The 27562-nt window shown below is 49.4% G+C and overlaps 3 protein-coding genes across 3 annotated transcripts in view; 2 read left to right on the top strand and 1 right to left on the bottom strand.

The window, feature by feature from the left end:
- cacna1fb (calcium channel, voltage-dependent, L type, alpha 1F subunit) overlaps positions 1-7631 on the top strand; it is a gene marked incomplete at both ends in the record, with an annotated part of 31290 nt that extends 23659 nt beyond the window's left edge. Inside the window, 13 exons of the mRNA XM_079742305.1 lie at positions 307-403; positions 619-721; positions 1105-1206; positions 1436-1566; positions 2072-2203; positions 3058-3118; positions 3405-3576; positions 3952-4079; positions 4601-4707; positions 5478-5583; positions 6202-6264; positions 6464-6570; positions 7356-7631. Coding sequence (XP_079598431.1) covers positions 307-403; positions 619-721; positions 1105-1206; positions 1436-1566; positions 2072-2203; positions 3058-3118; positions 3405-3576; positions 3952-4079; positions 4601-4707; positions 5478-5583; positions 6202-6264; positions 6464-6570; positions 7356-7631 — 1585 coding nt within the window. The remainder of the gene's footprint in view (positions 1-306; positions 404-618; positions 722-1104; positions 1207-1435; positions 1567-2071; positions 2204-3057; positions 3119-3404; positions 3577-3951; positions 4080-4600; positions 4708-5477; positions 5584-6201; positions 6265-6463; positions 6571-7355) is intronic.
- A 1687-nt stretch (positions 7632-9318) lies between these two features.
- LOC307079797 (synaptophysin-like) lies at positions 9319-16163 on the top strand (the record flags this gene model as incomplete). The annotated part of the gene is made up of 7 exons (XM_079742303.1): positions 9319-9336; positions 11384-11449; positions 12125-12249; positions 12804-13002; positions 14164-14355; positions 15095-15313; positions 16095-16163. 7 exons carry the CDS (start codon positions 9319-9321, stop codon positions 16161-16163), a joined length of 888 nt encoding a protein of 295 aa, XP_079598429.1.
- An 8199-nt stretch (positions 16164-24362) lies between these two features.
- Positions 24363-26556, bottom strand: lhfpl4b (LHFPL tetraspan subfamily member 4b; the record flags this gene model as incomplete). The annotated part of the gene is made up of 4 exons (XM_079741599.1): positions 24363-24533; positions 25195-25274; positions 25803-26007; positions 26371-26556. The coding sequence occupies 4 exons, from the start codon at positions 26554-26556 to the stop codon at positions 24363-24365; spliced, it is 642 nt and encodes a 213-aa protein (XP_079597725.1).
- Positions 26557-27562: the final 1006 nt, after the last annotated feature.

Below are 27562 nucleotides of genomic sequence, written 5' to 3'. Positions count from 1 at the left end.
CCCCTGTCCAGTATCAAGCCCGTCTAGTATTATGCACCTGACCTGTATTAACCCCTGTCCAGTATCGAGCACCTGTCTAGTATCAAACACCTGACCTGTATTAACCCCTGTCCAGTATCAAGCACCTGTCTCGTATCAAGCACATGACCTGTATTAACCCCTGCCCAGTATCAAGCACCTGTCCTGTATTAACCCCTGTCCTGTCTCCAGGGGGCGTATCAAGCACCTGTCCTGTATTAACCCCTGTCCTGTCTCCAGGGGGCGTATCAACCACCTGTCCTGTATTAACCCCTGTCCTGTCTCCAGGGGGCGTATCAAGCACCTGGACGTGGTGGCTCTCCTCAGGAGGATCCAGCCCCCTCTGGGCTTCGGGAAGCTCTGTCCTCATCGGGTCGCCTGCAAGGTACCGCCCACTTCCTGTTCACTGTTCTTCACTTCCTCTGGTCCTTTCGGCCATCTTTAACCTCTCTCTCTCTCTCTCTGTCTCTCTCTCTCTCTCCCTCTCTCTCTGTCTCTCTCTCCCTATCTTCCTCTCTCTCTCTCTCTCTCTCCGTCGCTCCCCCCCCCCCCCCCCCTCTCTCTCTCTCTCTCGATCTCTCTCTCCCTCTCTCTCTCCAGAGGTTGGTAGCGATGAATATGCCTCTGAATAGTGATGGGACGGTCACCTTCAACGCTACGCTGTTCGCTCTGGTCCGCACGGCGCTCAAGATCAAGACTGACGGTAGAAACACCCTACACAAACTAACTACACAAACTCACTACACACACTACTGCAGTACCATGTAGACAATACTCTAACTACACACACTAACTACACAAACTACTGCAGCACCTGTAGACAACACCCTAACTACACACACTACTGCAGTATTATTGCAGCAAAACTCTAATCCCAAACACTTCTGCAGTACCATGTAGACAATACTCTAGCGACACACTGCTGTAGTATAGACAATACTCTAGCGACACACTGCTGTAGTATAGACAATACTCTAGCGACACACTGCTGTAGTATAGACAATACTCTAGCGACACACTGCTGTAGTATAGACAATACTCTTAACTACACACACTACTGCAATATGTGTGCCCCCTGTGCTGCAGGAATCCCAGAGCAGGAGAACGAGGAACTCAGAGTCATCATCAAGAAGATCTGGAAACGAATGAAACCCAAGCTACTGGATGAAGTAATACCACCTCACAAAGGTAGTACTACTTAATCTACTACTTCTAACAAATACTGCTACTACTACTAGTACAGTACTGGATGAAGTAATACCACCTCACAAAGGTACTACTACTAGTACAGTACTGGATGAAGTAATACCACCTCACAAAGGTACTACTACTAGTACTAGTACAACTGGTTGAAGTACCACCGCCTGACGAAGGTACTCCTACTCCTGCTAATACTCCCTGGTCTCCCTCTCTCCAGAGGAGGAGGTGACGGTGGGGAAGTTCTACGCAACCTTCCTGATCCAGGACTACTTCAGGAAGTTCAGGAAGAGGAAGGAGAAGGATGGGCTGCCCGGGGAACCCGAGGTTGGCAACGCCTCCGCTGTCCAGGTACCAGCATGGCTCGCTGCTACTAGCATGGCTAACAAGTTCTAGCATGACTCACAGGTAGCCTTATAGCAAGGCTATCAGGTAGGTTTATAGCATGGCTAGCAGTTACTAGCATTGCTAGAGTATAAAAGCAGGTACCAGCATGGCTAATAGCTACTAGCTTGGCTGGCTAGTATGCTACTAGCATGGCAAGCAGCTACTAGCATGGCTTGCAGGTAGGCTACTAGCATGGCTAACAGGTACTGGCATGGCTCGCAGCTACTGGCATGGCTACAGGTACTGGCATGGCTCACAGATACTGGCATAGCAGTTACTGCTACTAGCATGGCTAAGAGCAGTACCATGGCTAGGACTAGCTTTTAGATATAGCAGAGCACCAGAGCGCCCATGTCATGGGCATCTGTGTCCCCACAAGTATAAAAGTGTGTGTGTGTGTGTGTGTGTGTTTGTATGTGTGTGTGTGTGTGTGTGTGTGTGTGTCTCTACTGTGTGTCTGTGTATGTAGCTGTGTAAGGCCGGTCTGAAGACTCTACAGGACCTAGGACCTGAGATGCGTCTGGCTCTCAACCAGGACTTTGAGGAAGATGAGGAGGGGATCATAGATGACGAAGGCCAGGATGATGACGCTCAGTATAAAGTGAGTTCATAAACCGCCATCCCTGAACAAATTCCAACTCTTAGAGCTCTAACACCAGAGCTCTTAAACTAACCCATAGAGCTCTAACTCCTAGCGCTCTAACAAAACCCCTAGAGCTCTTAAACTAACCCATAGCGCTCTTACACTAACCCCTAGAGCTCAAACACTAACCCCGAGAGCTCAAACACTAACCCCTAGAGCGCTAATACTAGAGCTCCAACACTAACCCCTAGAGTTCTAACACAAACCCCTACAGCTCTAACACTAGAGCTCTAACAGTAACTCCTAGAGCTCCAAAACTAATCCCTAGAGCTCTAACACAAACCCCTAGAGCTCTAACAGTAACCCCTAGAGCTCCAACACTAACCCCAAGAGCTCTAACACTAGAGCTCTTACACTAACCCCTAGAGCTCCAACACTAACCCCTAGAGCTCCAACACAAACCCCTAGAGCTCTAACTCTAGAGCTCTAACAGTAACCCCTAGACTTCCAACACTAATCCCTAGAGCTCTAACACAAACCCCTAGAGCTCTAACACTAGAGCTCTAACACAAACCCCTAGAGCTCTAACACTAGAGCTCTAACACTAACCCCTAGAGCTCGAACACAAACCCCTAGAGCTCTAACACTAACCCCTAGAGCTCCAACACAAACCCCTAGAGCTCTAACACTAGAGCTCCAACACTAGAGCTCTAACACTAACCCCAAGAGCTCCAACATTAACCCCTAGAGCTCTAACACTAGAGCTTTAACACAAACCCCTAGAGCTCCAACATTAACCCCTAGAGCTCTAACACTAGAGCTTTAACACTAACCCCTAGAGCTCGAACATTAATCCTTGTTCTTCCTTCCAGAGTGACGAGGACTACAGCCCAGAGAAGGATGGTCCCGGCTCCCTGACCCCGTCTCCTACAGGTAAACCCCAGGTCCACTGGCCTCTACTGGTCGGTACTGGTTATGGTCTGTACTGGTTATGGTCTGTACTGGTTATTTAACACCAGGTCTACTGGTCTGTGCTAGTTATGGTCTGTACTAGTTATGTAACACAGCTCCCCTGGTCCGTACTGGTTATGTAACACTGGTCTGTACTGGTAGGGTACAGACCAGTGAGTGAGTTTGGGTCAGGGGTAAGGGTTTATCGGCTCATGGTGACCTTTGCCCCCATGGTGACCTTTGCTCCCATGGTGACCTTTGCCCCCAGGTTCCAGGGACTTGCCGGAGGAAGGGGGCGTGTCTAACGGGGGTCTGATCCATCGGGTGGGCTCACTCTCCAAAGAACCTGCTGCTATGGAGGATGACCGCCGGCGCCACAGCAACCATCACCAACGGCAACCGTCTCTCAGGAGCGTGAAGGAGTCTCGAAGTACAACCAGGTAGACCTTCATTTATGTTACATATATATTTATACATATGTTAAATATATATATTATATATTTTGATTCAACTCATCTCCTCTCCTCAGTATGAACGGGGGGATGGAGGGAGGAGAGAGGGAGGACAGAGAGGAGAGCGACATCAACTCCAGAGAGAGGTAGGATCAAGGAACTGTGTGTTTGTGTATTGTATGTGTGTGTGCGTGTGTGTGAAATGTGTGTCTGTGTGTGTGTGTGTGTGTGTGTGTGTGTGTGTTTGTGAAATGTGTGTGTGTGTGTGATGTTTGTCTAATGTGTGTTTGTTTGCTTGTATGTGTCTGTGTCTGTGTATGTGCGTGTGCCTGTGCCTTTGTCTGTCTGTGTGTGTTCTCTCAGGGGCTACCTGGAGGAACCAGCTGTGTATCCTGACCCTGACTCCATCCCTCCCTACAGGAGTGGTTGCTATGGTAATGGAGATGGCAGGCACACAGCTCGGAGACGCCTCCTTCCGGCCACGCCAACAGGTCAGAAGTCAAGCCGGGGTCGGAGGTCATGCTCCGTTCAGGGGTCCTCCTGGGGTCAGAGGTCCGGTTGGGGTCACGGTGTTTAGGATGAGAGATGAGACATGATGCACTACACTATAGTCCAATCTGGAGGTAGTCCTGTAGCTCTGGATGCTGTAGTCCTGTACTGCAGCAGCTGACCCCCACGCTGGGGCCTTGCCTCCCCCCGACCGGGCCCCGCCGGAGGAGGGTTCAGTACAGGGGTTGAGTGTCGCTACAGACAGCAGGGGTTCAGTGCTCCGTGAGAGGGTGTGTGTGTGTGTGTGTGTGGAGGACGATCATGTGACGTTGTGAATAACGGACCTATCGTCCCCCTTGTTCTTCTGATTGATGTTAGCAGCCTGGGAACTTGAACCTTGAACACAAGATTTCTTTATACACTCCGAACATTTGTGTGTGTGTGTGTGTGTGTGTGTGTGTGTGTGTGTGTGTGTGTGTGTGTGTGTGTGTGTGTGTGTGCGTGTGCGTGTGCGTGTGTTCAGGTCGTAAGCCGTCCTTCAACATCCACTGCCTGAGCAGACAGGGGAGTTCAGATGACCTCCCCCCCCCTGGGACCTACCACCACCCCTCCTCCCCCCGCAGGACACACACTCAGGTACTCACATACACACACACACACACAAACACACACACACACACACACAGTTATACTTGCACACACACACACACAGGTACTCTCACACACACACACACACACAGGTACTCGCACACACACACACACATACACATATACAGTTATACTTGCACACACACATACACCCACCCACCCACACACACATTCACAAACAGGTACTCGCGCTCACACTCACAGGTACTCACACACATACACACGTACACACACACACACACACACACAGAAAAATAACACACCTGTCTAATCTCCTCCTAATCTTCTTGTCTTTCCCCACTCTCCTCTCTCCTCTCCTCTCCTCCTCTCTCCTCTCCTCCTCTCTCCTCTCTCCTCCCCTCTCCTCCTCTCTCCTCTCCTCCTCCCCTCTCCTCTCCTCCTCCTCTCTTCTCTCCTCCTCCTCTCCTCCTCCTCTCTTCTCTCCTCCTCCTCTCTCCCCTCTCCTCCTCTCTCCTCTCCTCTCTCCTCCCCTCTCCTCCTCTCTCCTCTCCTCCTCCTCTCTCCTCTCTCCTCCCCTCTCCTCCTCCTCTCTTCTCTCCTCCTCCTCCTCTCTTCTCTCCTCCTCCTCTCTCCCCTCTCGTCCTCTCTCCTCCCCTCTCCTCCTCTCTCCTCTCCTCCTCCTCTCTTCTCTCCTCCTCTCTCCCCTCTCCTCCTCTCTCCTCTCTCGTCCTCTCTCCTCCCCTCTCCTCCTCTCTCCTCTCCTCCTCCCCTCTCCTCTCTCCTCCCCTCAGTCTGGGGGTTATGAGTCTCGTTCTGTGCTGGGCTCCTCCTGGGCTCACCCCTGCCCGACGCGCGGGCGCCTCCTCTACGCTCCTCTCATCCTGGTCGAGGAGGACAGCAACTCCTCCTGGGGAGGAGAGATGAAGAAAGGAGGTCGGGAAGGAGGAGGTGAGGAGAAGGAGGCCGGCCCAGTAGGGCGTCGCCCTCCTCTGCAGAGGGTCAAGTCCTCCGATGGTAACAGAGTCTGGGTTTTGTTTGTTTGTGGGATCTCCAAGCACCTCTTCGTCTCCAGTGGGTCGGCGCTTCTCACTCGGTACATTCGAATGATTTGCAGCATATTTTCCATCAGCATATGTATTATATTTGAACATACTTCAAAAAGAGAGGCCGTCTAGCTAGGGAGTCGTTTCCCGGAGCTGCTCGTGGGTTCGCCTCTTCACTAGCCCAGGAGGTTCTGGGGTCTGTAAGTCAACATGGCTGCACCAACAACTGTCAACGCCTCCGGTTCTTAGACCTTTCCACCTCAGCACCCTGTAGACAGGCCCTCATGCTGAGGGTGATCGGGTTGCGACCCACTGCTGGACCGCGACCCGATCTCCATCAGACTTTTAGTTTCCAATCCTGTGCAGAGAAGAGGATGCGGTGTAGTCAGTATGTAGTGACTAACATGTGGTACTCTGTCTGTCCACTAGGGTTCAGTATGTAGTAACGTGTGGTACTCTGTGTGTCCACCAGGGGTCAGTGTGACTGGTGTTCCCTCCAGAGTGGGCTGGTACAGTGGTGGTCCTGGGATGGCAGGTAAGGCATGGTCTGGTTTAACCTGTAGACTAGGATCAGTTCAAACATAAACTACATAGATCCGCTTAGCTGTAGGAAGAGGTCCTAGATCCACTAGCGCTATGATGAGGTCATAGATCCATCTAGCCTACAGCTCTCTGACTTTGTGTGTTCGTAGGCCTACAGCTCTCTGATGTGTGTGTGTGCGTGTGTGTTTCAGCAGAGCAGGGCTCCCCCTACAGGGCCTACAGCTCCCTGCGGGTCCCAGGCCAGCTGGGTCCTCACGGCGGTCAGAAGAGAGGCTCTGCAGACAGTCTGGTGGAGGCTGTGAGTACCGCTCGGCCGCGTTCCAATCGCAACCCCGCCCAGGCGGCACACACAGACTTACGTTTTCACTACCGGTTTAAGCTCACCGCACTGGTTCTACATATATAGTTCTACCTAGTAATGATGGTACTGGTTCTGTATATATAGTTCTATATAATATTGATGTACTGGTTCTACATATATAGCTCTATAATGATGGCACTGGTTCTATATATATAGTTCTATAACATAGCGAGGTACTGGTTCTACATATTGTATATAGTTCTATAATGATGGTACTGGTTCTATATATAATTGTGGTACTGGTTCTGTATAGTAATGATGGTACTGGTTGTACTGGTCCCGGTCCTGGTGTCGAGGTTCTGGGTCTTCATAGTTTTATAATGGCGGTACTGGTTCTGTGTATATAATGCTACTGTTGTACTGGTCCAGGTCCTGGTCTCAGAGGGTCTGGGTCTTTATAGTTCTTTAATGATGGTACTGGTTCTGTGTATATAATGCTACTGTTGTACTGGTCCACGTCCTGGTCTCAGAGGGTCTGGGTCTTTATAGTTCTTTAATGGCGGTACTGGTTCTGTGTATATAATGCTACTGTTGTACTGGTCCAGGTCCTGGTCTCAGAGGGTCTGGGTCTTCATAGTTTTATAATGGCGGTACTGGTTCTGTGTATATAATGCTACTGTTGTACTGGTCCAGGTCCTGGTCTCAGAGGGTCTGGGTCTTTATAGTTCTTTAATGATGGTACTGGTTCTGTGTATATAATGCTACTGGTTGCACTGGTTCAGGTGCTGGTCTCGGAGGGTCTGGGTCTTTACGCCAGAGATCCGAAGTTCGTGGCGTTCGCCAAGCGTGAGATTGCGGACGCGTGTCACATGACGGTGGAGGAGATGGAGTCGGCGGCCAGCGACCTGCTCAGCAGAGGAAGCTGCAGGGGCGGGACAGGAAGCAGCATCATCAGCCACGCCGACATGTCCCTCTACAGCGACGAGGAGCCAATCAGAGCCGGCCGGGAGGAGGAGGCGGAGCTGGCCGACGAGATGGCCTGTGTGACCTCCTTCTAGGGGCGGGGCCATGGAGGGCGGGGCCGTGGAGGGGTGGAGCCACGGACGCTGACATGTTGTTGTGGATCAAAGCTTAATGACTACATCACAAAGGGGAAGAAGGCTGAATACCCACCATGCATCAGGGCACAGATCCGTGACTGGGACTCTAGCGCCACCATGGCAGCGATACGACAAGACTCTTAAGTCAGCAACAGACACTGACACCTCCTCTTCTCTCCTCTCCTCTCTCCTCCTCTCTCCTCCACCTCGCTCCTCTCCTCCTCTCTCCTCCTCCTCTCTTGTCCACCTCCTCCTGCTCCTGCTCCTCTATCTTCCTCCTGCTCCAAACTGTGATGAGTCTTTTTTAATCTCTTCCTGTATGTTAAGACTCCGCCCTCAACTGTTTTGATGTGTTTCTATTGGTCTGTAAACCTCAGCCTTCCCTTGTGGGCGGAGCAGATATTCCACCAGTATGCAGCTCTAAACTCAATATAGATCATGTTTATCTTGTTCTTTTTATAATATTTGCCAGACTTTGTGACCAGACGCCAGAGTCCTCCATCTTGTGGTCTTGTTCTTGTGTTTGTGCTGTTGTCAGGGTAACGGCGGGCGGCTAGTCTTCTCGGTGTGAACGTTTGTTGGAATGCGTCTTAAGCTGATGCTGGTTTTCTATGTGAAGCTGTTTCTCTTTTTGATACACAATAAAGTGAGCAACATGAGCCTGGCCTGTCACTCACCCTGATAGGGTGGTCTCCCTCCCTCCCTGCCTCCCCCCCCCTCTCTCTCTCTCTCTCTCTCTCTCTCCCCCTCTCTCTCTCTCTCCCTCTCCCTCCCCTCCCTGCCTCCCCTCTCCCTCTCTCTCTCTCTCACCCTCCCCCCTCTCTCTTTCTCTCTCCCTTCCCTCCCCCTCTCTCTCTCCCCCCCTCTCTCTCTCTCTCCCTTCCCTCCCCCTCTCTCTCTCTCCCTCCCCCCTCTCTCTCTCTCTCCCTTCCCTGCCCCCCCTCTGTCTCTCTCTCCCCTTCTCTCTCTCTAGTTCATAGTATTTATAGTATCAAATGTATCATATGTAATGTAGTCTCTGTACACTCTCTCCCTCCCCTCTCTCTCTCTCCCTCCCCCCTCTCTCTTTCGCTCTCTCTCCCTTCCCTCCCCCTCTCTCTCTCTCCCTTTCCTGCCCCCCCTCTCTCTCTCTCCCCTTCTCTCTCTCTAGTTCATAGTATTTATAGTATCAAATGTATCATATGTAATGAAGTCTCTGTACACTCTCTCTCTCTCTCCCTCCCCTCGCTCTTTCTCTCACTCTCTCCCTTCCCTCCCCCTCTCTCTCTCTCTCTCTCTCTCTCTCTCTCTCTCTCCCTTCCCTCCCCCCCTCTCTCTCTCCCTCCCCTTCTCTCTCTAGCTCATAGTATTTATAGTAACGATATCTATCCTATGTAATGTGGTACCTAGCCCTCCTGAATGAGCCTACTATAGAGTGTATTTCTGTGGTCCCGGTAGTAACGATCTGTGTGTTCATCATCGCTGCTCCTCCACATCAACACCGTGGAAGCGGCGTGACGCAGTAGGCTCTGGTCCCCTCCCCCACCCTCTCGCTCTATCGCCCCCTCCCCCTCTCTCTCCCCTCTCCCACATCTCTCTCTCTCTCTCTCTCTCTCCCTCCATCCTCTCTCCTCTCTGTCCTCTCCTCTCCTCTCCAGTCGTCAGGATGGATCTCGTGAACAAGGTAAGATTATTTTAACCGTAATGAGGACATGAAGAATATAACGTGTGGCTGAGAGGGTGGAGCAGGATGGGTAGAGGCAGGACGGGTGGAGCAGGATGGGTGGATGAAGGGAGCTGGGTGGTGGGTGGACGCAGGATGGATGGACGCAGGAGGGAGGTTGGATGCAGTGTGGTGCGTGGATGCTCTCAGAGGGTACGCGGTGTAGTACTCAGTCTCCTGGGCGGAGTGAGCTGCTGCCTCAGCATCGCCCCGCTGTCAGATGCTAGAGGCTCGTGTTGCGTTGGATTAGATAAACGTAAACAGACCTGGTGCTGGACCCACTGGGAGGGGGTCTCTAGGGGGGGGGGGGTAAAATGGCCGCCTGCTGGACCTCAGGACACGAGCTCACATAGAACTACTGGCCCCTGCACCCAGACCCTCCTGGAACCGAACCAGCAATGGCCTGCTTCTAGTCCGGTCTAGTCTGCTGCTAGTCCGGTCTAGTCTGGTCTAGTCCGGTCTAGTCTGGTCTAGTCTGCTGCTAGTCCGGTCTAGTGTTCTTCTAGTCTGGTCTAGTCTGGTCTAGTCCGGTCTAGTCAGGTCTAGTCGGCTGCTAGTCCGGTCTAGTCGGCTGCTAGTCCTGCCTAGTCCGGTCTAGTCAGGTCTTATCCGGTCTAGTCAGGTCTAGTATGGTCTAGTCTGCTGCTAGTCCGGTCTAGTCAGGTCTAGTCTGCTGCTAGTCCGGTCTAGTCAGGTCTAATCCGGTCTTGTCAGGTCTAGTCCTGTCTAATCAGGTCTAGTCCGGTCTAGTCCGGTCTAGTCAGGTCTAGTCTGCTGCTAGGCCTGTCTAGTCCGGTCTAGTCAGGTGTAGTCTGGTCTAGTCCGGTCTAGTCTGCTGCTAGTCCAGTGTAGCCTGCTGCTAGTCCTGTCTAGTCCGGTCTAGTCTGGTCTAGTCCGGTCTAGTCTGCTGCTAGTCCGGTCTAGTCTGCTGCTAGTCCTATCTGGTCAGGTCTAGTCAGCTGCTAGTCCTGTCTAGTAAGGTCGAGTCCGGTCTAGTCAGGTCTAGTCCGGTCTAGTCTGCTGCTAGTCCGGTCTAGTAAGGTCTAGTCCGGTCTAGTCCAGTCTAGTCCGGTCTAGTCAGGTCTAGTCAGGTGTAGTTCGGTCTAGTCTTGTCTAGTCAGGTCTAGTCCGGTCTAGTCTGCTGCTAGTCCGGTCTAGCATACTGCTAGACCTGCCTAGTCCGGTCTAGTCAGGTCTTATCCGGTCTAGTTAGGTCTAGTATGGTCTAGTCTGCTGCTAGTCCGGTCTAGTCCGGTGTAGTCCAGTCTAGTCAGGTCTAGTCCGGTCTAGTAAGGTCTAGTCCTTTCTAGTCCGGTCTAGTCCGGTCTAGTCCGGTCTAGTCAGGTCTAGTCAGGTGTAGTCCGGTCTAGTACGGTCTAGTCAGGTCTAGTCCGGCCTAGTCCGGCCTAGTCTGGTCCCTATAGATACATGAATGTATCCCTATGGATACATGAATACATCTCTCTAGCTACATGAATACATCTCTATAAATACATGAATGTATCCCTCTAGATACATGAACACATCCGTATGGGTACATGAATACATCCTTATGGATACATGAATACAACCTTATGGATACAGAAATACATCTCTATAGTTACGTGAATATGGTTTAGTAGCCTAAACCTTCCCGACACTGATGCTACTATGCTATGCTCATGGAATGCTATGCATATGTTACGTCATACTATATACAAAAAAATCGGTATCTCATGTGTAACATAATTTTACATCCTCTCTCTCTCTCTTTCTTACACACTACCCCCTCTCCCTCACTGTCTCTCTATCACTCTCGCTCTCTTTTCCTCTCTGTCTACTTATCTCTCTCTTTTTCTTTATCTGCCTGTCTGTCTGTCTGTCTGTCTATGTATATGTCTCTCTCTCTCTCTCTCTCTCTCTCTCTCTCTCTCTCTCTCTCTCTCTCTCTCTCTCTCTCTCTCTCTCTCTCTCTCTCTCTCTCTCTCTCTCTCTCTCTCTCTCTCTCTCTCTCTCTCTCTCTCTCCAGCTGGTTGCCCAAGGGCAGTTCCGTATCCTGAAAGTTCCGTTGGGTTTCATCAAAGCCTTACAATGGGTAAGTTATCACCTAGTTACCATTACTAAATAAACCAATCACCTATTTACAGTCACTAACTAACCAATCACCTCCTAACCATCACTAACTAACTAATCACCTAGTAACCATCACTAACTTACCAATTACCATCACTAGCCTACAAGTCACCTAGTTAACATCACTAACGAACCAATCACCCAGTAACCATCACTAACTAACCAGTCACCTGGTAACCATCACTAACTAACCAGTCACCTGGTAACCATCACTAACTAACCAATCCCCTAGTAACCATCAATAACTAACCAGTCACCTATTTTCCATCACTAACTAATCATAACTAGATAACAACCACCTTGTTACCATGACTTAGTTACCATCAACAACTAACCAATCGACTTAAGACCATCACCTATTTACCATCACTAACTAACCAATACCCTATTCACCATCACTAACTAACCAGTCACCTATTTTCCATCACTAACTAATCATAACTAGATAACAACCACCTTGTTACCATTACCATACAATAACTCACTAGCCATCAGGTAGTAACCATCACTAACTAACCCATAACCTAGTAATCATCCCTGAGTAACACCTCAAATATCTATCTGTTTTCTATCACTCTTTCGATATCCATCTCTCTCTCTCTCTCTCTCTCTCTCTCTCTCTCTCTCTCTCTCCTAGTTTTTCTCCATCTTTGCGTTCTCCACCTGTGGAAGTTATTCTGGGATGTTCAAAATGGCGGTGGAGTGTAAGAACCGGACAGAGAGTGATCTGAGCATCGAGGTGAAGTTCGAGTACCCATTCAGGTCTGCTCACTATGAAATACTCATTTATTATGTTCACTATCACCAAACCCACTTCTTATGTTCACTATCAACAAACCCACTTCTTTTGTTCACTATCACCAAACACTTATTAGGTTCATTATCACCAAACACAATTCTTATGTTCACTATCCCATATACACACTTTTTATGTTCACTGTCATCAAACACACTTATTATGTTCACTATCATAAAAACACACTTCTTTTGTTCACTATCCCCATATATACACACTTATGTTCACTATCACCAAACACACTTATCATGTTCACTATCACCAGACACACTTCTTATGTTCACTATCATCAAACACACTTCTTATTTTCACTATCACTAAACACACTTCTTATGTTCACTATCACCATATATACACCCTCCTTATGTTCACTATCACCATATATACATCCTCCTTATGTTCACTATCACCATATATACATCCTCCTTATGTTCACTATCACCATCCACCCGTCTCATGCTCACTGGCTACGTTGAGCACCTTGATGTGGTAGAAGAGACTGGCTTCTTGTTGTCTCCAGGATGCACATGGTGTACTTTGATGCCCCCACCTGCACGGGCGGAAACCCGGAGCGCCTCTTCCTCATCGGGGACTACTCTTCCTCCGCTGAGTTCTTCGTCACTATCGGAGTGTTCGCCTTCCTCTACTCCACCGCGGCGCTCTTCATCTATGTCTTTGCCTACGAGAAGTACAAGGAGAACAACAAGGGCCCGCTAATAGTACGTTAGCATAGCGGCCTAGCCTAGCCCACCACGCCTAGCCTTACTCACAACAAGGGCCCGCTAACTTAATGTTAGCATAGCAGCCTAGCCTAGCCCACCATGCCTAGCCTTACTCACAACAAGGGCCCGCTAACTTAATGTTAGCATAGCAGCTGTTGCGTTCTTGAAGAAAGTAGTCTAATCGGGATCGCTTTGAACTCACTTTATTTGTTAAAGTATTTCGGTATGGTAACTATGAAGCAAAAGGAGGGGAATTGTATGGACACGCGTGTGAGCGACAAACAGCAGGCCTCTCTACCTAACTCCCTAGTATGGACTGCCGGATGTTTCTGATTTCGTTGGCTCCAGGCCCTGCTTTAATACCGAGTAGGCGTGTCCTATGTGTCGTATTGGCTCCACCCTCCTCACCTGTCTAAAGGGGCTGCCATCTGTGGCTGGAATAGTTATTGCAGCTTATATGTCCTGCCCCCCTTGTGGCTATGTATAGTAATTACAGTTTATGTGTTTGATCCTATTCCTAGTGGCTATGTATGGTAATTACAGCTTATGTGTTCGAGCCTACTTCCTAGTGGCTATGTATGGTAATTACAGCTTATGTGTTCGATCCTACTTCCTAGTGGCTATGTATGGTAGCCCATGTGCTTAAAATACGTAACACAGCCTAGCCTAGCACACCACGCCTAGCCTAGCACACCACTTCTAGCCTAGCAAATAAAAGGGGCCTGCTAATGGTATATTAGCATAGCAGCCTAGCCTAGCATACCACGTCTAGCCTAGCTCACAACACGTAGGCTAACCTAGTAACCATCACTAACTCAACATCACCTAGTAACCATCACTAACTAACCATCATAACTTACCACTGCCTAGTCCAGGCAACGCCTAAAATATCATGTAACAACTAGCCTAACATATAACAGCTAGCCTAGCTAACAAGACGTAGCCAGGCGAACATTGCCTAGCTTAGCATGCAAAACCTAGCCTAGCTAACAACACGTAGCCAGGCAAACATTGCCTAGCTTATCATGCAAAACCTAGCCTAGCTAAAGTGTGTGTGTGTGTGTGTGTGTGTGTGTGTGTGTGTGTGTGTGTTTGTGTGTGTGTGTGTGTGTGTGTGTGTGTGTGTGTGTGTGTGTGTGTGTGTGTGTGTGTGTGCAGGACCTGGGTGTGACGGGGGTCTTTGCCTTCATGTGGCTGGTGAGTTCAGCCGCGTGGGCGAAGGGTCTCACCGACGTGAAGAGGGCGACGGACCCCGACATGGTCCTCACCATGATCAGCGCCTGTAGCAACGAGGAGAACCACTGCAAGGAGGTCCACGACCCCGTCATGTCTGGCCTCAACACCTCTGTGGTACGGACAACCTAGAGCTAACTAGCATGCTAAACACCTCCGTGGTACGGCCAGCCTGGCGCTAACCAGCATGCTAAACACCGCCATAGTACTGCTAGTGTAGAGGTAACTAGCATTTTAAACAGCTCCAGGGTACGGCTAGCCTTGAGCTTCCTAGCATGCTAATGGTACGGCTCCTGTGATATTCTGCCATCTTATTCTATTCCGCTCCTCTCCTTTCCTTTCTCTTCTCTCCTCTCTCCTCCCATCTCCCCTCCTCTCCTCTCTCCTCTCCTCTCTCCTCCCCCTCTATCCTCTCCAACTATCCTCTCTCCTCGCCTCTCTCCTCTCTCTCCTCTCCCCTCTCCCTCTCCTCTCCTCTCTCCTCTCCTCTCTCCTCCCCCTCTCTCCTCTCTCCCCCTCTCTCCTCCCCCTCTCTCCTCTCTCCCCCTCTCTCCTCTCTCCCCTTCTCCTCTCTCCTCCCCCTCTCTCCTCTCTCCCCCTCTCTCCTCCCCCTCTCTCCTCTCTCCTCTCCTTCTCTCCTCTCTCCTCCCCCTCTCTCCTCTCTCCCCCTCTCTCCTCTCTCCTCTCTCCTCTCCTTCTCTCCTCTCTCCTCTCTCCTCCCCCTCTCTCCTCTCTCCCCCTCTCTCCTCTCTCCTCTCTCCTCTCTCCTCTCCTTCTCTCCTCTCTCCTCCCCCTCTCTCCCCTCTCCTCCCCCTCTCTCCTCCCTCCTCTCCTTCTCTCCTCCTCCTACCTCTAGGCGTTTGGCTTCATCAACCTCATCCTGTGGGGGGGGAACCTGTGGTTCGTGTTCAAGGAGACGGGGATCCTGGCCCCCTTCATGCGGGCCCCTCCCCCCCAGGAGAAGACCGCTGCACCGGAGGCCTTCGGCCAGCAGGGGGGCTACGAGCAGGACCCCTACGCCGGCACCCAGGGGGGCGGGTACCAGCCCGACTACAACCAGCAGGGCTACAACCAGGTTAGTACCGGCTTGTCTATTACTATCAGGTAACCTACTACTACCAGGTCACCTATTAGTACCAGCCCGACTACAACCAGCAGGGATACAACCAGGTAACCTACTAGTACCAGGTAACCTATTACATCTAGCCCGACTACAACCAGCAGGGATACAACCAGGTAACCTACTAGTACCAGGTAACCTATTACATCTAGCCCGACTACAACCAGCAGGCATACAACCAGGTAACCTACTGGTACCAGGTAACCTATTACATCTAGCCCGACTACAACCAGCAGGGATACAACCAGGTAACCTACTGGTACCAGGTAACCTATTACATCTAGCCCGACTACAACCAGCAGGGATACAACCAGGTAACCTACTGGTACCAGGTAACCTATTACATCTAGCCCTACTACAACCAGCAGGGATACAACCAGGTAACCTACTAGTACCAGGTAACCTATTACATCTAGCCCGACTACAACCAGCAGGGATACAACCAGGTAACCTACTGGTACCAGGTAACCTATTACATCTAGCCCGACTACAACCAGCAGGGATACAACCAGGTAACCTACTAGTACCAGGTAACCTATTACATCTAGCCCGACTACAACCAGCAGGGATACAACCAGGTAACCTGATACTACCAGGTAACTACAACCAGGTAACTACAGCTGTATGACCAGGTTGCTAATTACAGCCAGGCTGCTAATGACACCTCGGTAATGCCAGTGTCTGTTGATTAAACCATCTTGTGTATCTGATGTCACTTCCTGTCATGTAGACTCAGGAGGCGGACTTTGGTCCGGCCTATGGCCAACCAGCAGCGGCTCCAACCTCCTTCTCCAATCAGATGTGAGCAGACAGGAAACCGGTAAGAAAACAGATATATCTATCTATAATTTGTTCACAAGATTTATCCCTATATATAATGTGTTACTTTGATTTATCCCTATATATAATGTGTTTATATGATTTATCTCTCTATATATATATATATATATTGTGTTTATATGACTTATCTCTATATATAATGTGTTTATATGATTTATCTCTATATATCTATGTATAGATAATATATAATATTAACATCTATAATGTGTGTGTTTCCTCAGGCATTGGAGCGTACAACAGGTTGGCGGTCTGCAGCCTACCCATAATGCAACGCTCCTTCATATCTGCCGGGATGTTCGTCTGTTGCATCAGGGTGGGGGGTGGGGGGGGGGGGGTTGTTGTTAAGTATTGTGAGTGATGTGAACATGAAAACAGAGTGATGATAAGTTGACAGCAGCCTCATGACGACATGGTGTCAGTGTTGTTCATAACAGATATGATATAGATGAACATGTCTTTATTTATATGGACCTGTGCTTTCCCTTGCTCACTTTGTGCCAGCATGCATTACCATAGCAACCAGAAACATCCCACAACCCCTCAGACAACTCCTATGTACCACTAAGTTAGATTCTCTACTACATAGTACTACACAGTCTAAAAGTACTACGTATCCGTGCTAGCAGATTAGCTGGTACTACCTAGTACGGATGGTGTAATTTGCACCATCTAGCACATGCTGTGTATACATGCCGTCTGGTGTACACACGAGATACCATCCTGTCAAGTTAAGATACTTGAGGTGCAATGGGTGGTAAGGACTGTTATAATATGAGTAAGGGGTGGTGATGACTCTGACAATATGAGTGAGGGGTGGTGATGACTCTGACAATATGAGTGAGGAATGGTGATGACTCTGTGATAATATGAGTAAGAGGTGGTGTTGACTCTGATAATATAAGTTAGGGGTGGTGATGACTCTGATAATATAAGTTAGGGGTGGTGATGACTCTGATAATATGAGTAAGGGTGGTGTTGACTGATAATATGAGTAAGGGGTGGTGATGACTCTGATAATATAAATTAGGGGTGGTGATGACTCTGATAATATGAGTAAGGGTTGTTGATGATTCTGTGATAATATGAGCAAGGGGGGGGGGGTGATGACTCTGATAATATGAGTAAGGGGTGGTGTTGACTCTGATAAAATGAGTTAGGGGTGGTGATGACTCTGATAATATTAGTAAGGGGTGGTGTTAACTCTGATAAAATGAGTTAGGGGTGGTGATGACTCTGATAATATGAGTAAGGTATGGTGATGACTCTGTGATATTATGAGTAAGGGATGGTGATGACTCTGTTTATCAGAGTGGTGATGACTCAGTGATTACATTAGGAGGGGAGGTGATGTTAAGTGAATAGCAGTGAGATGAAAGGATTTGCGTTCTGTGTCGGGATGGCAACAGCCTCACCTCCGCAGTATGATGGGAAAAGGGATGACATAATATGATAGGCAGGTATAATAATATTGTAGAAGCCAGCGGAGAGGATGAGTGTTCGGATCAATAAGCAGAGGACACGTTATCTATCAATAAAAAAACAGTTCATCTATCGATCATAAAGCCTTTCCTTTAGACTTAGATATTTAACCCCTGCATGACCACCAGCCCCATACAGCAGCATGTGTGTGTGTGTGTGTGTGTGTGTGTGTGTGTGGGGGGGGGGTGTGTGTGTGTGTGTGTGTGGGGGTGTGTGTGGTGTGGGTGTTTGGGTGCGTCTGGGATCACAAATGTGTGTGTGTATGTGTGTGTGGGCTTGTGCATGTGTGTGTGTTTGTGCGTCTTATCGTTGTTCTGGTGTCGTGGTGACTCAATGCCTCTGACTTGTGATGTAACTTCCTCTGATATTCTACCCAGCATCCGTATCCAAGGTGACCACATCAGTGTTGACGACGGTTATCAATATGTTTGTATGAATTGTGACTATGGAAACCCTTTGAGCCTGTTTCTTTACCCTTTGGATCCCATGTTTCAATAAAGACATTACCATGGCAACCGCATCACTGCATCCTGTTCTCAAACAGAAAGGGGGGGGCGGAGGGAGGGAGGAAGGGAGGGATGAATGTTAGTGTGTTTGTTCACTCCCTTTCACATCACGCTCTTTCCTTATCACGCATCTCTCTAGCTCCTCCCCCCCCTCTCTCTCTCTGTCTCTCTCTCTTTCTGTCTCTCACTCGCTCGCTCTCTTCTGCTGAGGAGGGAGGATAAACGGACGAGAGACACTAAAACAGGGCAGCCGCATTCTGTCAGACGGACGGACAGACAGAGGACAGAATGCTGGGCCCGTTGTGTCTGTTGTGCGTTGCTGCCTGCAGCGTGCTGAACGCTAAGGTAGGAAGAGTGTGAGTGTGTTTGTGCTTCTGTTTGTTTGTGTGTGCGTGTGTATGTGTGTGTGCGTGTGTGGGCACCTGCGTGCTTGCATGTGTGTGTGTGTGTGTTCAAACATGTGTGTCGTCATGGTGTTGTGTAACCACGGTTACTACTGTCGCCAGGCAGGATGACATCAGCATTTCTGTTTAAAATAAGTGTGATTAATGAATATCAATATATGAACATTAATGTTTATAATTAATATTATTTATATCTACAGAATACATATATGTCTAGACATTAATCTGATTATATATATATATTGTGTTGTATTGTAGTATTATAATATCTAGAAATATATATGTGTATGTATCTATATATTGTAATGTAGAATTTTAACGTCTTGCATTAATGTGTATCTATCTAGATATTGCGTTGTCGTATTGTTAGAGCTATATATATATGTGTGTATCTATCTAGATATTGCATTGTAGTGTTGTTAGAGCTAGAAATATATATGTGTATCTATCTAGATATTGTATTGTAATATTGTTAGAGCTAGATATGTATATGTGTTTCTATCTTGATATTGTTATGTATGTGTGTTGAGAATCTGTTCTCACTTAACCTGCCTGGGATGCATGGATGGGAAGAGAGATAGATCAATAAAGAGAGCGACGGAGAGGGAGAGGGAGAGAGAGAGAGAGAGAGAGAGAGAGAGAAAGAGACAGAATTGGGAAGAGGGAGAGACGACAGAATTAGAGGCAGTGAGGGGTATTGATAGATGGATGAGAGAAAGAGAATGCGGAGGAGAGCTGGTTGCTAGGCAACAGCATTGCCAGTGACAGACATGGCAAATTGTTGTTGTAGTTAGGAGAATAACATGTTTAGATGATTATATAATGATTATAACATAATTTCGATGATAACATAATGAATATAACGTTATATAATAAAGATATTACATATTTTGACAATATATAATAAATATTTATATTACATTTATTTAACTACGGGTATGTTAAACAAGTTCAGGTTCTTACTAAAGGTGTTTTAACTAACTACAGGTATATTAACTACAGGTGTGTTTAACTATAGGTGATTAACTACAGGTGTGTTTAACAACAGTTTTTTTACCTACAGGTGCATTAACTACAGGTTTGTTTAACTGGTTGTATTAACTACAGGTGTGTTTAACTGGTTGGATTAACTACAGGTGTGTTTAACTGGTTGTATTCCAGTCTCTCCCAGCAGCGCGTCCAGGGGGGCGTGGCTTGGAGGGCCAGGGGGCGGCGGCCAGGCGACTCCGTAGAGACTTGCGGGACCTGCTGCCAAACGAAGCAGAGATGATGTCATATCCTGTCCAGCGAGGAGACGCTGACTACCAGCAAACTGAGTGGAGGAGGAGCTTAGATGACGCCCTGCAGCGATTGGTGGAGAGCAACCAGAGAAGGGAACAAGAACAGGAAGGAGGTGAACACACACACACACAAAACACACACATCAAATGCACTTCCGAACACTCATTAACACTCACAGCAAACACACACACCAGAGACTAATACACAAACACCAGACACAAACACACTAGACACACACACACAAACTACCACATTACAGACACACACACACACAGACACACACACACACACACACACACACTCACACACACACACACACACACAAATCTGTTCAGTAAGATTAGCTCTTTATCTCTTTAATTTAATCAACCAATCAGCTGCCTACATGGCCGCTATGCTCCGCCTCATGTCAGAGGCAGAAGGTGCGGGATTGGTCAACCCAGGAGACATGGACGTGATGGACGTGGTGGAGGAGGAGGAGGAGGAGGGGCCCTTCCAGCGCCTGGCAACCCAGGACTACGACGACACCGGCAGGGGCATGAGTCCAGGAAACTCCCAGGCTGCTAGCTGGGCCCTGCTGGAGAGGTACCAGGCCTCACCTAGTAAAACCAGTCCTAACTAGTAGGGCTGGGTATTGCCAGGTACCTCACAATTCAATTCAATTTGATTCTTTAGTTCTTGATTTGATTCAATATCGATTCGATTCGATTCGATTCGATATTGATCCAATTGCTTCGATATCGATTCAATATTACATGCAGATGACAAAAATACCTCAATATTATTTAGAATTAACCATTTCAAAATGAATTAACCATTTCATTGTGCTTTAACTAGCAAAAAGGGAATACACCATTGTATAATATTGTTCCTGAGCTAAACTTGCAGCATTAAGTAATAATCATAACATGGACAAATGTAAAAGGGCATGTACATTTAGGCATACTCGCTTCTAGATTACAATGTATGCTTCTTTTTCTTCTTTTCTTTTTCAATTCTGAATCGAAATTGAATCAAGAACAAATAAATTGCAGTGCATAGATGAATCGATATTTTTACCCAGCCCTACTAATTAGTGCACGAATTAACTAGTACATCACCTTTTAAAACCAGTCCTAACTAATGCAGCACCTAACTAGTACATCACCCAGTAAAACCACTCGTAACAAGTACATCACCGAGTAAAAAACGAATTAGTATCTTCATCTATCAGTAAATCCAGTCCCCAGTAGTACCATCACCAGTCTCAACCAGTACCATCAGTAAAACCAGTCCCTATTAGTACCCTCACCCATGTCAGTGCTTGTTTCTCTGAATAGCTCTACTGTACCGACAGTAAAGATATATTGTTGTTGTTGATAAAGCGTCTGCTAATGGCATGAATGTGAATCGGCCATTAAAACCAGTCTAACCAGTACCATCAGTAAACCGGTCTAACCAGTACCATCAGTAAAACCGGTCTAACCAGTACCATCAGTAAAACCAGTCCAACCAGTACCATCAGTAAACCGGTCTAACCAGTACCATCAGTAAAACCAGTCTAACCAGTACCATCAGTAAAAGATTTGACCGTCCCCAGACTGGACCCTCGCCTGGCCAGGACTTTGCTGGAGCGGTCCAGACAGAACCAGCTGGACCAGCGAGATCCCAGACCTAGACCGCCATCCCCCAGGGGGGGCGACCCGGACCTGCTGAGGTGGGTCAAAGGTCACACAAATATCAGACAAAGGTCAAACAAAAGTCACCTACGGTACCTTTCTTTAGGGTGTAAGGGTCTAAGACCGTACCGGGTTCAGACCGTACCGGGTTCAGACCGGGTTCAGACCACACCGGGTTCAGACCACACCGGGTTCAGACCGTACCGGGTTCAGACCGGATTCAGACCGTACCGGGTTCAGACCGTACCGGGTTCAGACCGGGTTCAGACCAAACCGGGTTCAGACCGTACCGGCTTCAGACCGTACCGGGTTCAGACCGGGTTCAGACCACACCGGGTTCAGACCGTACCGGGTTCAGACCGTACCGGGTTCAGACCGTACCGGGTTCAGACCGGGTTCAGACCATACCGGGTTCAGACCACATCGGGTTCAGACCGTACCGGGTTCAGACCACATCGGGTTCAGACCTTAACGGGTTCCGACCGTACCGGGTTCAGACCGTACCGGGTTCAGACTGGGTTCAGACCGTACCGGGTTCAGACTGTACCGGGTTCAGACCTTCACAACAGACTGACTGGTGTTGATGGGTTTGTGACTCAGATTGCTTTCTTCTCCGTCACCCTAGATACCTGGTTGCTAGGATACTGGGCAGTATGGCCCCTGCAAAGTCCCGCTCCAGACGGGAAGTCGCGGCACCAAGACCTGTCAGCCCCGCCCACACCAGGTCCCGCCGTTCCCTTGACGACGCTTCTCCCCCGTTGCCTAGCAGCGACTCCCCCCTGCTCAGGGTGAAGAGGCTGAGGCTGGAGGGGGAGGAGGAGGAGGGAGGGAGAGGAGGAGAGGGGCCGGATACCATAGCAACCGCCCAGGAGGAGGAGGGGAGTCGTCGCCGGAGACGGAGGGCGGTGGTGACCTTTAACCCCAGAGTCCTGGCCCAGCAGCTGCTGCAGGTCCTACAGGAGTAGGTCTGACGGGGTCAGCGGTTAGGGGCCGGGGGCAGGGGGGCAGGGTCAGGGGTCAACCCCCAACCCCTTCAGTAACGCTCACCCATCACGTCCTGCAGCGTCATTTACCCTTCATCATCTAGACCCAAACATCATGTGTTCATTTAGTGTTGATGTGATGTAACCGCAGAGCAATGAGAGAGAGAGGGGGAGGGAGGGGAAAAGAGAGAGGGAGGGAGGGGGAGAGGGGGAGAGGGAGATAAAGAGAGGGAGGGAGAGAGAGAGAGAGAGAGAGAGAGAAAGAGAGGGAGAGGGTGAGAGGGAGATAAAGAGAGGGAGGGAGAGAGAGAGAGATGGAGAGAGAGGGAGAGGGAGTGAGAGAGAGGGAGGGAGGGAGAGGGAGGGGGAGACAGAGGGGGAGAGAGAGAGATGGAGAGAGAGGGAGGGGGAGACGGAGGGGGAGAGAGAGAGGGAGAGGGGGAGAGGGTTAGAGGGGGAGAGAGAGGGAGAGCGAGAGAGAAAGAGAGAGGGAGGGAGAGGGGGCGAGGGAGAGAGGAAGGGAGGGAGAGAGAGGGAGAGAGGGAGAGGGATGGAGAGGGAGGGGGGTATAACAATAAGTCCAGTGTGTTGCCGTGGTAACAGGACATGTGCTTAGTGGATGTGTTGGATGTAAAGTGTTTCCAAAATAAAGGCGCGACCTAAAGTTCAGATCCTGTGTGTGTGTTTGACCCCTGGTGTTCTTGGTATCCCTCGTGTATGTTCCCTTGTATCGCCAAATAACCATAAACATAGTCCTTAGAATATAGCTTTTATTCTCTGCTCAGAATATCTACAACTTAACAGACAACAGGATTTAGGAAAGATTTAAAGAGAGGGTTAGGGTGAGGGTTAAGGGTGAGGGAGAGGGTTCAGGGATGGTGAGAAGGTTTTGTGTTAAGGAGAGGTTAAGGGTTAGGGAGGGGTTTAGGTTTAAGGAAAGGTTTAAGGGGTTAAGGAGAGGGTTAAGAGTTAGGGAGAGTTGGTGGGTTAAGGAGAGGTTAAGGGTTAGGGAGAAGTTGTGGATTAAGGAAAGGGTTTAGGGTTAAGGAGAGGGTTAAGGGTAAGGAGGGGGTCATGGTTAGTAAGAAGGTGTTGGGTTAAGGAGAGGTTAAGGGTTAGTGAAAAGGTTTTGGTTTGAGGAGAGGGTTACGGTTAAGGAGAGGGTTGAGGGATAAGGAGAGGTTAAAGGTTAGGGAGATGTTGTGTCTTAAGGAGAGGTTATGGGTTGATGAGAAGGTTTTGGGTTAAGGAGAGGTTAAGGGTTAAGGAGAGGGTTAAGGGTTAAGGAGAGGTTAAGGGTTGAGGAGAGGGTTAAGAAGAGGTTAAGGAGAGGTTAAGGGTTAAGGAGAGGGTTAAGAAGAGGGTTAAGGGTTAAGGAGAGGTTAAGGAGAGGTTGAGGAGAGGGTTAAGGAGAGGTTAAGGGTTAAGGAGAGGTTGAGAGAGCGTTAAGGAGAGGTTAAGGGTTAAGGAGAGGTTGAGAGAGCGTTAAGGAGAGGTTAAGGGTTAAGGAGAGGTTGAGAGAGGGTTAAGGAGAGGTTAAGGGTTGAGGAGAGGTTGAGAGAGGGTTAAGGAGAGGTTAAGGGTTAAGGAGAGGTTGAGAGAGGGTTAAGGAGAGGTTAAGGGTTGAGGAGAGGTTGAGAGAGGGTTAAGGAGAGGGTTAAGGGTTAAGGAGAGGTTAAGGGTTGAGGAGAGGTTGAGAGAGGGTTAAGGAGAGGTTTAGGGTTGAGGAGAGGTTGAGAGAGGGTTAAGGAGAGGTTTAGGGTTGAGGAGAGGTTAAGGGTTGAGGAGAGGTTGAGAGAGGGTTAAGGAGAGGTTAAGGGTTGAGGAGAGGTTGAGAGAGGGTTAAGGAGAGGTTAAGGGTTGGTGAGCAGGTTCTGGTCCTTGGGCTCCACGGGCAGCAGGGCGTCCTGTCTGCTGGCCAGGACGAAGGCCAGCGTGGCCAGGATCACCGAGTCCAGCACCCCCAGCAGGGCCAGCGTGAACACCCAGGACACAGAGCAGTTCCCCGGCTGGAAGCTCCCCACCTGCAGCACGGGACAGCACAGGGTCGCAGGGGGGCACACTGCACCGTCACATGGTGGGGGCGCACTGCACCGTCACACTGCACCGTCACATGATGGGGGCGCAATGCACCGTCACATGGTGGGGGCACACTGCACCGTCACATGATGGGGGCGCACTGCACCGTCACATGGTGGGGGCGCACTGCACCGTCACATGATGGGGGCGCACTGCACCGTCACAGGATGGGGCGCACTGCACCGTCACATGATGGGGGCGCACTGCACCGTCACAGGATGGGGGCGCACTGCACCGTCACAGGGTGGGGCGCAATGCACCGTCACATGGTGGGGGCGCACTGCACCGTCACATGATGGGGGCGCACTGCACCGTCACATGATGGGGGCGCACTGCACCGTCACATGATGGGGGCACACTGCACCGACACACTGCACCACCTCTATAAGGGGGTCACACTGCACCACACATATACAGTATATAAACATATACATTAAATATATATATATACACCCACACATATATATAAATGAATATAATAGTTTGTATATACATATATATATAAATGCATGTATGTATATGTGTATGTATATTTATATATGTGTTTCTACATTAATACATCGTGACACACATATAGCCTTTGAACTTCACTTCCTGTGGACTCACTCTGTCTCCACAAAGAGCCCTCATCTCTGCACAGTCCCAGGAGTCCAGGAACAGCAGACAGGCGAGAGACAGACACACACCTGGAGAGACAGGCAGGTAGGTTAAGAGAGAGAGAGAGAGAGACATACATACATACATACATACATACATACATACATGGATAAATAGATGGATTTATGGATAAAGTGATGGATAGAGTGATAGAAAACATAAATATTTGAGATGTAGACAGTGACTGCCTGATGGCTAGTGAGCTATGGCATGGTAATGGTAACAAGGGGATTGTTATCTAGTTATGGTTAGTTAGTGATGGTAAATAGGTGATTGGTTAGTTAGTGATAGAGAGAGAGACAAACGGACAGACAGACAGTCAGACAGACAGACAGACAGACAGACAGACAGACAGACAGACAGACAGACAGACAGACAGACAGACAGACAGACAGACAGACAGACAGACAGACAGACAGACAGTCAGAGAGACAGTCAGACAGACAGACAGACAGACAGTCAGACAGACAGACAATCAGTCAGAAGGACAGAGAGACAGACGGACGGACGGGCGGACGGACGGACGGACGGACGGACAGACAGACCGACAGTCAGACCTGCTGTGAGCTGCAGCCAGCCGCAGCTCTTGAACACGGCGGCCGAGTGGCAGACCCTGAAGAGCAGCAGGCAGGCGGCGCTGGTCCACACGGCGCCCAGCGACACACACACCAGCACCGCGGGGGTCTGGAAGGCCGGCAGGGGGGACAGGGCCGAGGTGGAGCCCTGGCAGTCCGGACCGGGCCAGTCCCCCTCCACACACACCTGCATACACACACCCACACACACACACACACGCACATACACAGACAGACGCACATACACAGACAGACGCACATACAGAGACAGAGGCACAGACACACACACAGACACACACACTCACACATCCACAGACAGATACACAGACGCGCACAGACACACATACATACACGCACAGACAGACACCCACAAAGACAGACACACACACGTTATTAACCCATGCTAGCAACAACAGCTAGCTAGCGACAGCTAATAACAAAAAAAAAATATATATATATACATGCATATACAGAATATGTATGTATAAATGTGTGTCGTTGCAAAGTGAGCTGGTCTGCGTCGTGATTGGCTGCCGGTGTGTTGGCGCACCTGGAACAGGCCCAGGGTCCCGGAGGTGGCGGCGCTGGTCTCCGAGGTGACCACCCAGGCGGGCTGTACCAGAACCACCACCTGGAGTACGGCCAGACAAACGGTGCACACGCCCCACAGCACGCCCACCGCGCGCGCACTGCGCACGAACTCAGTGTGGTAGAGCTCAGGGGGAGACAGCGCCATCTGGGGGACACACACACGCACACGCACGCACACACACACACAGACACACACATTATATATATATACACACACATACGCACATTATAAACACACGCACACGCCATTATACACACACACACACGCACACGCGCACACACACGCTGACACACACCAGCACAGACAGAAGCGCAGAGGCACAAACATACACACAAGCACACACACACGCATACACACACAACTAGAACAACGCGCAGGACTAGGATGTAAACATCCTGACGTTCCTGAATATGACGGACGACGTGATGACGGAATAAAAATCTATTACCTTTGAACCGCAGAACAACACGAGCTCCGCGTGTCGGAAATACCAATGGATGGAGAGAGAGAGAGAGAGAGAGAGAGAGAGAGAGAGAGAGAGAGAGAGAGAGAGAGAGAGAGAGAGAGAGAGAGAGAGAGAGAGAGAGAGAGAGAGAGAGAGAGAGAGAGAGGGTGGGGGGGGCAAGAGAGAGAGGGGGAGAGAGAGAAGCGGTGATTTCGTCGTCTCGTTCCGATCAGTGAGGATCCGCTGTCAGGTTGAGTTCCTCGTCAGTAAAAGATGAACTGTTCCGCGGCTCTGAGGGACGGAGGAGCCGCTCCTCCAGCGCCCCGCCTGGTCTGATGATGGAGAAGCGGTGTGTTAACGCTTCATTCAGGTTGACTGGTGGTGTGAGGAGAGACGGTCGTGATATTACGGACCTGGTTGAATGTCCGTCTAGCTCAACTTCGTGTTTCGGGTCCCTCTGTCCTTATTACACCAAAACGACATCACCAAATTTGTAGGTCTGAAACTACACTTTTAGGCTTAGAGTTGTTTCGACGATTAAAAGGCACAGACGACTTTTTGGGATCACAGTTTTTGGTCATATCCTTAAAACGAATTGTACCCAGAGTCTCTGTGTGTAGGACATAGCATTACCCTGCCATGGTCAGCTGGTAGGACATAGCATTACTCTGCATTTTAAATGTGGAATTTAGTCTCTAGGTGGAC

This window comes from Pollachius pollachius (genome assembly GCF_949987615.1).
Source record: "Pollachius pollachius genome assembly, chromosome: 8".
NCBI lineage: Eukaryota > Metazoa > Chordata > Actinopteri > Gadiformes > Gadidae > Pollachius > Pollachius pollachius.
This window is presented reverse-complemented; position numbering and strand designations above follow the sequence as displayed.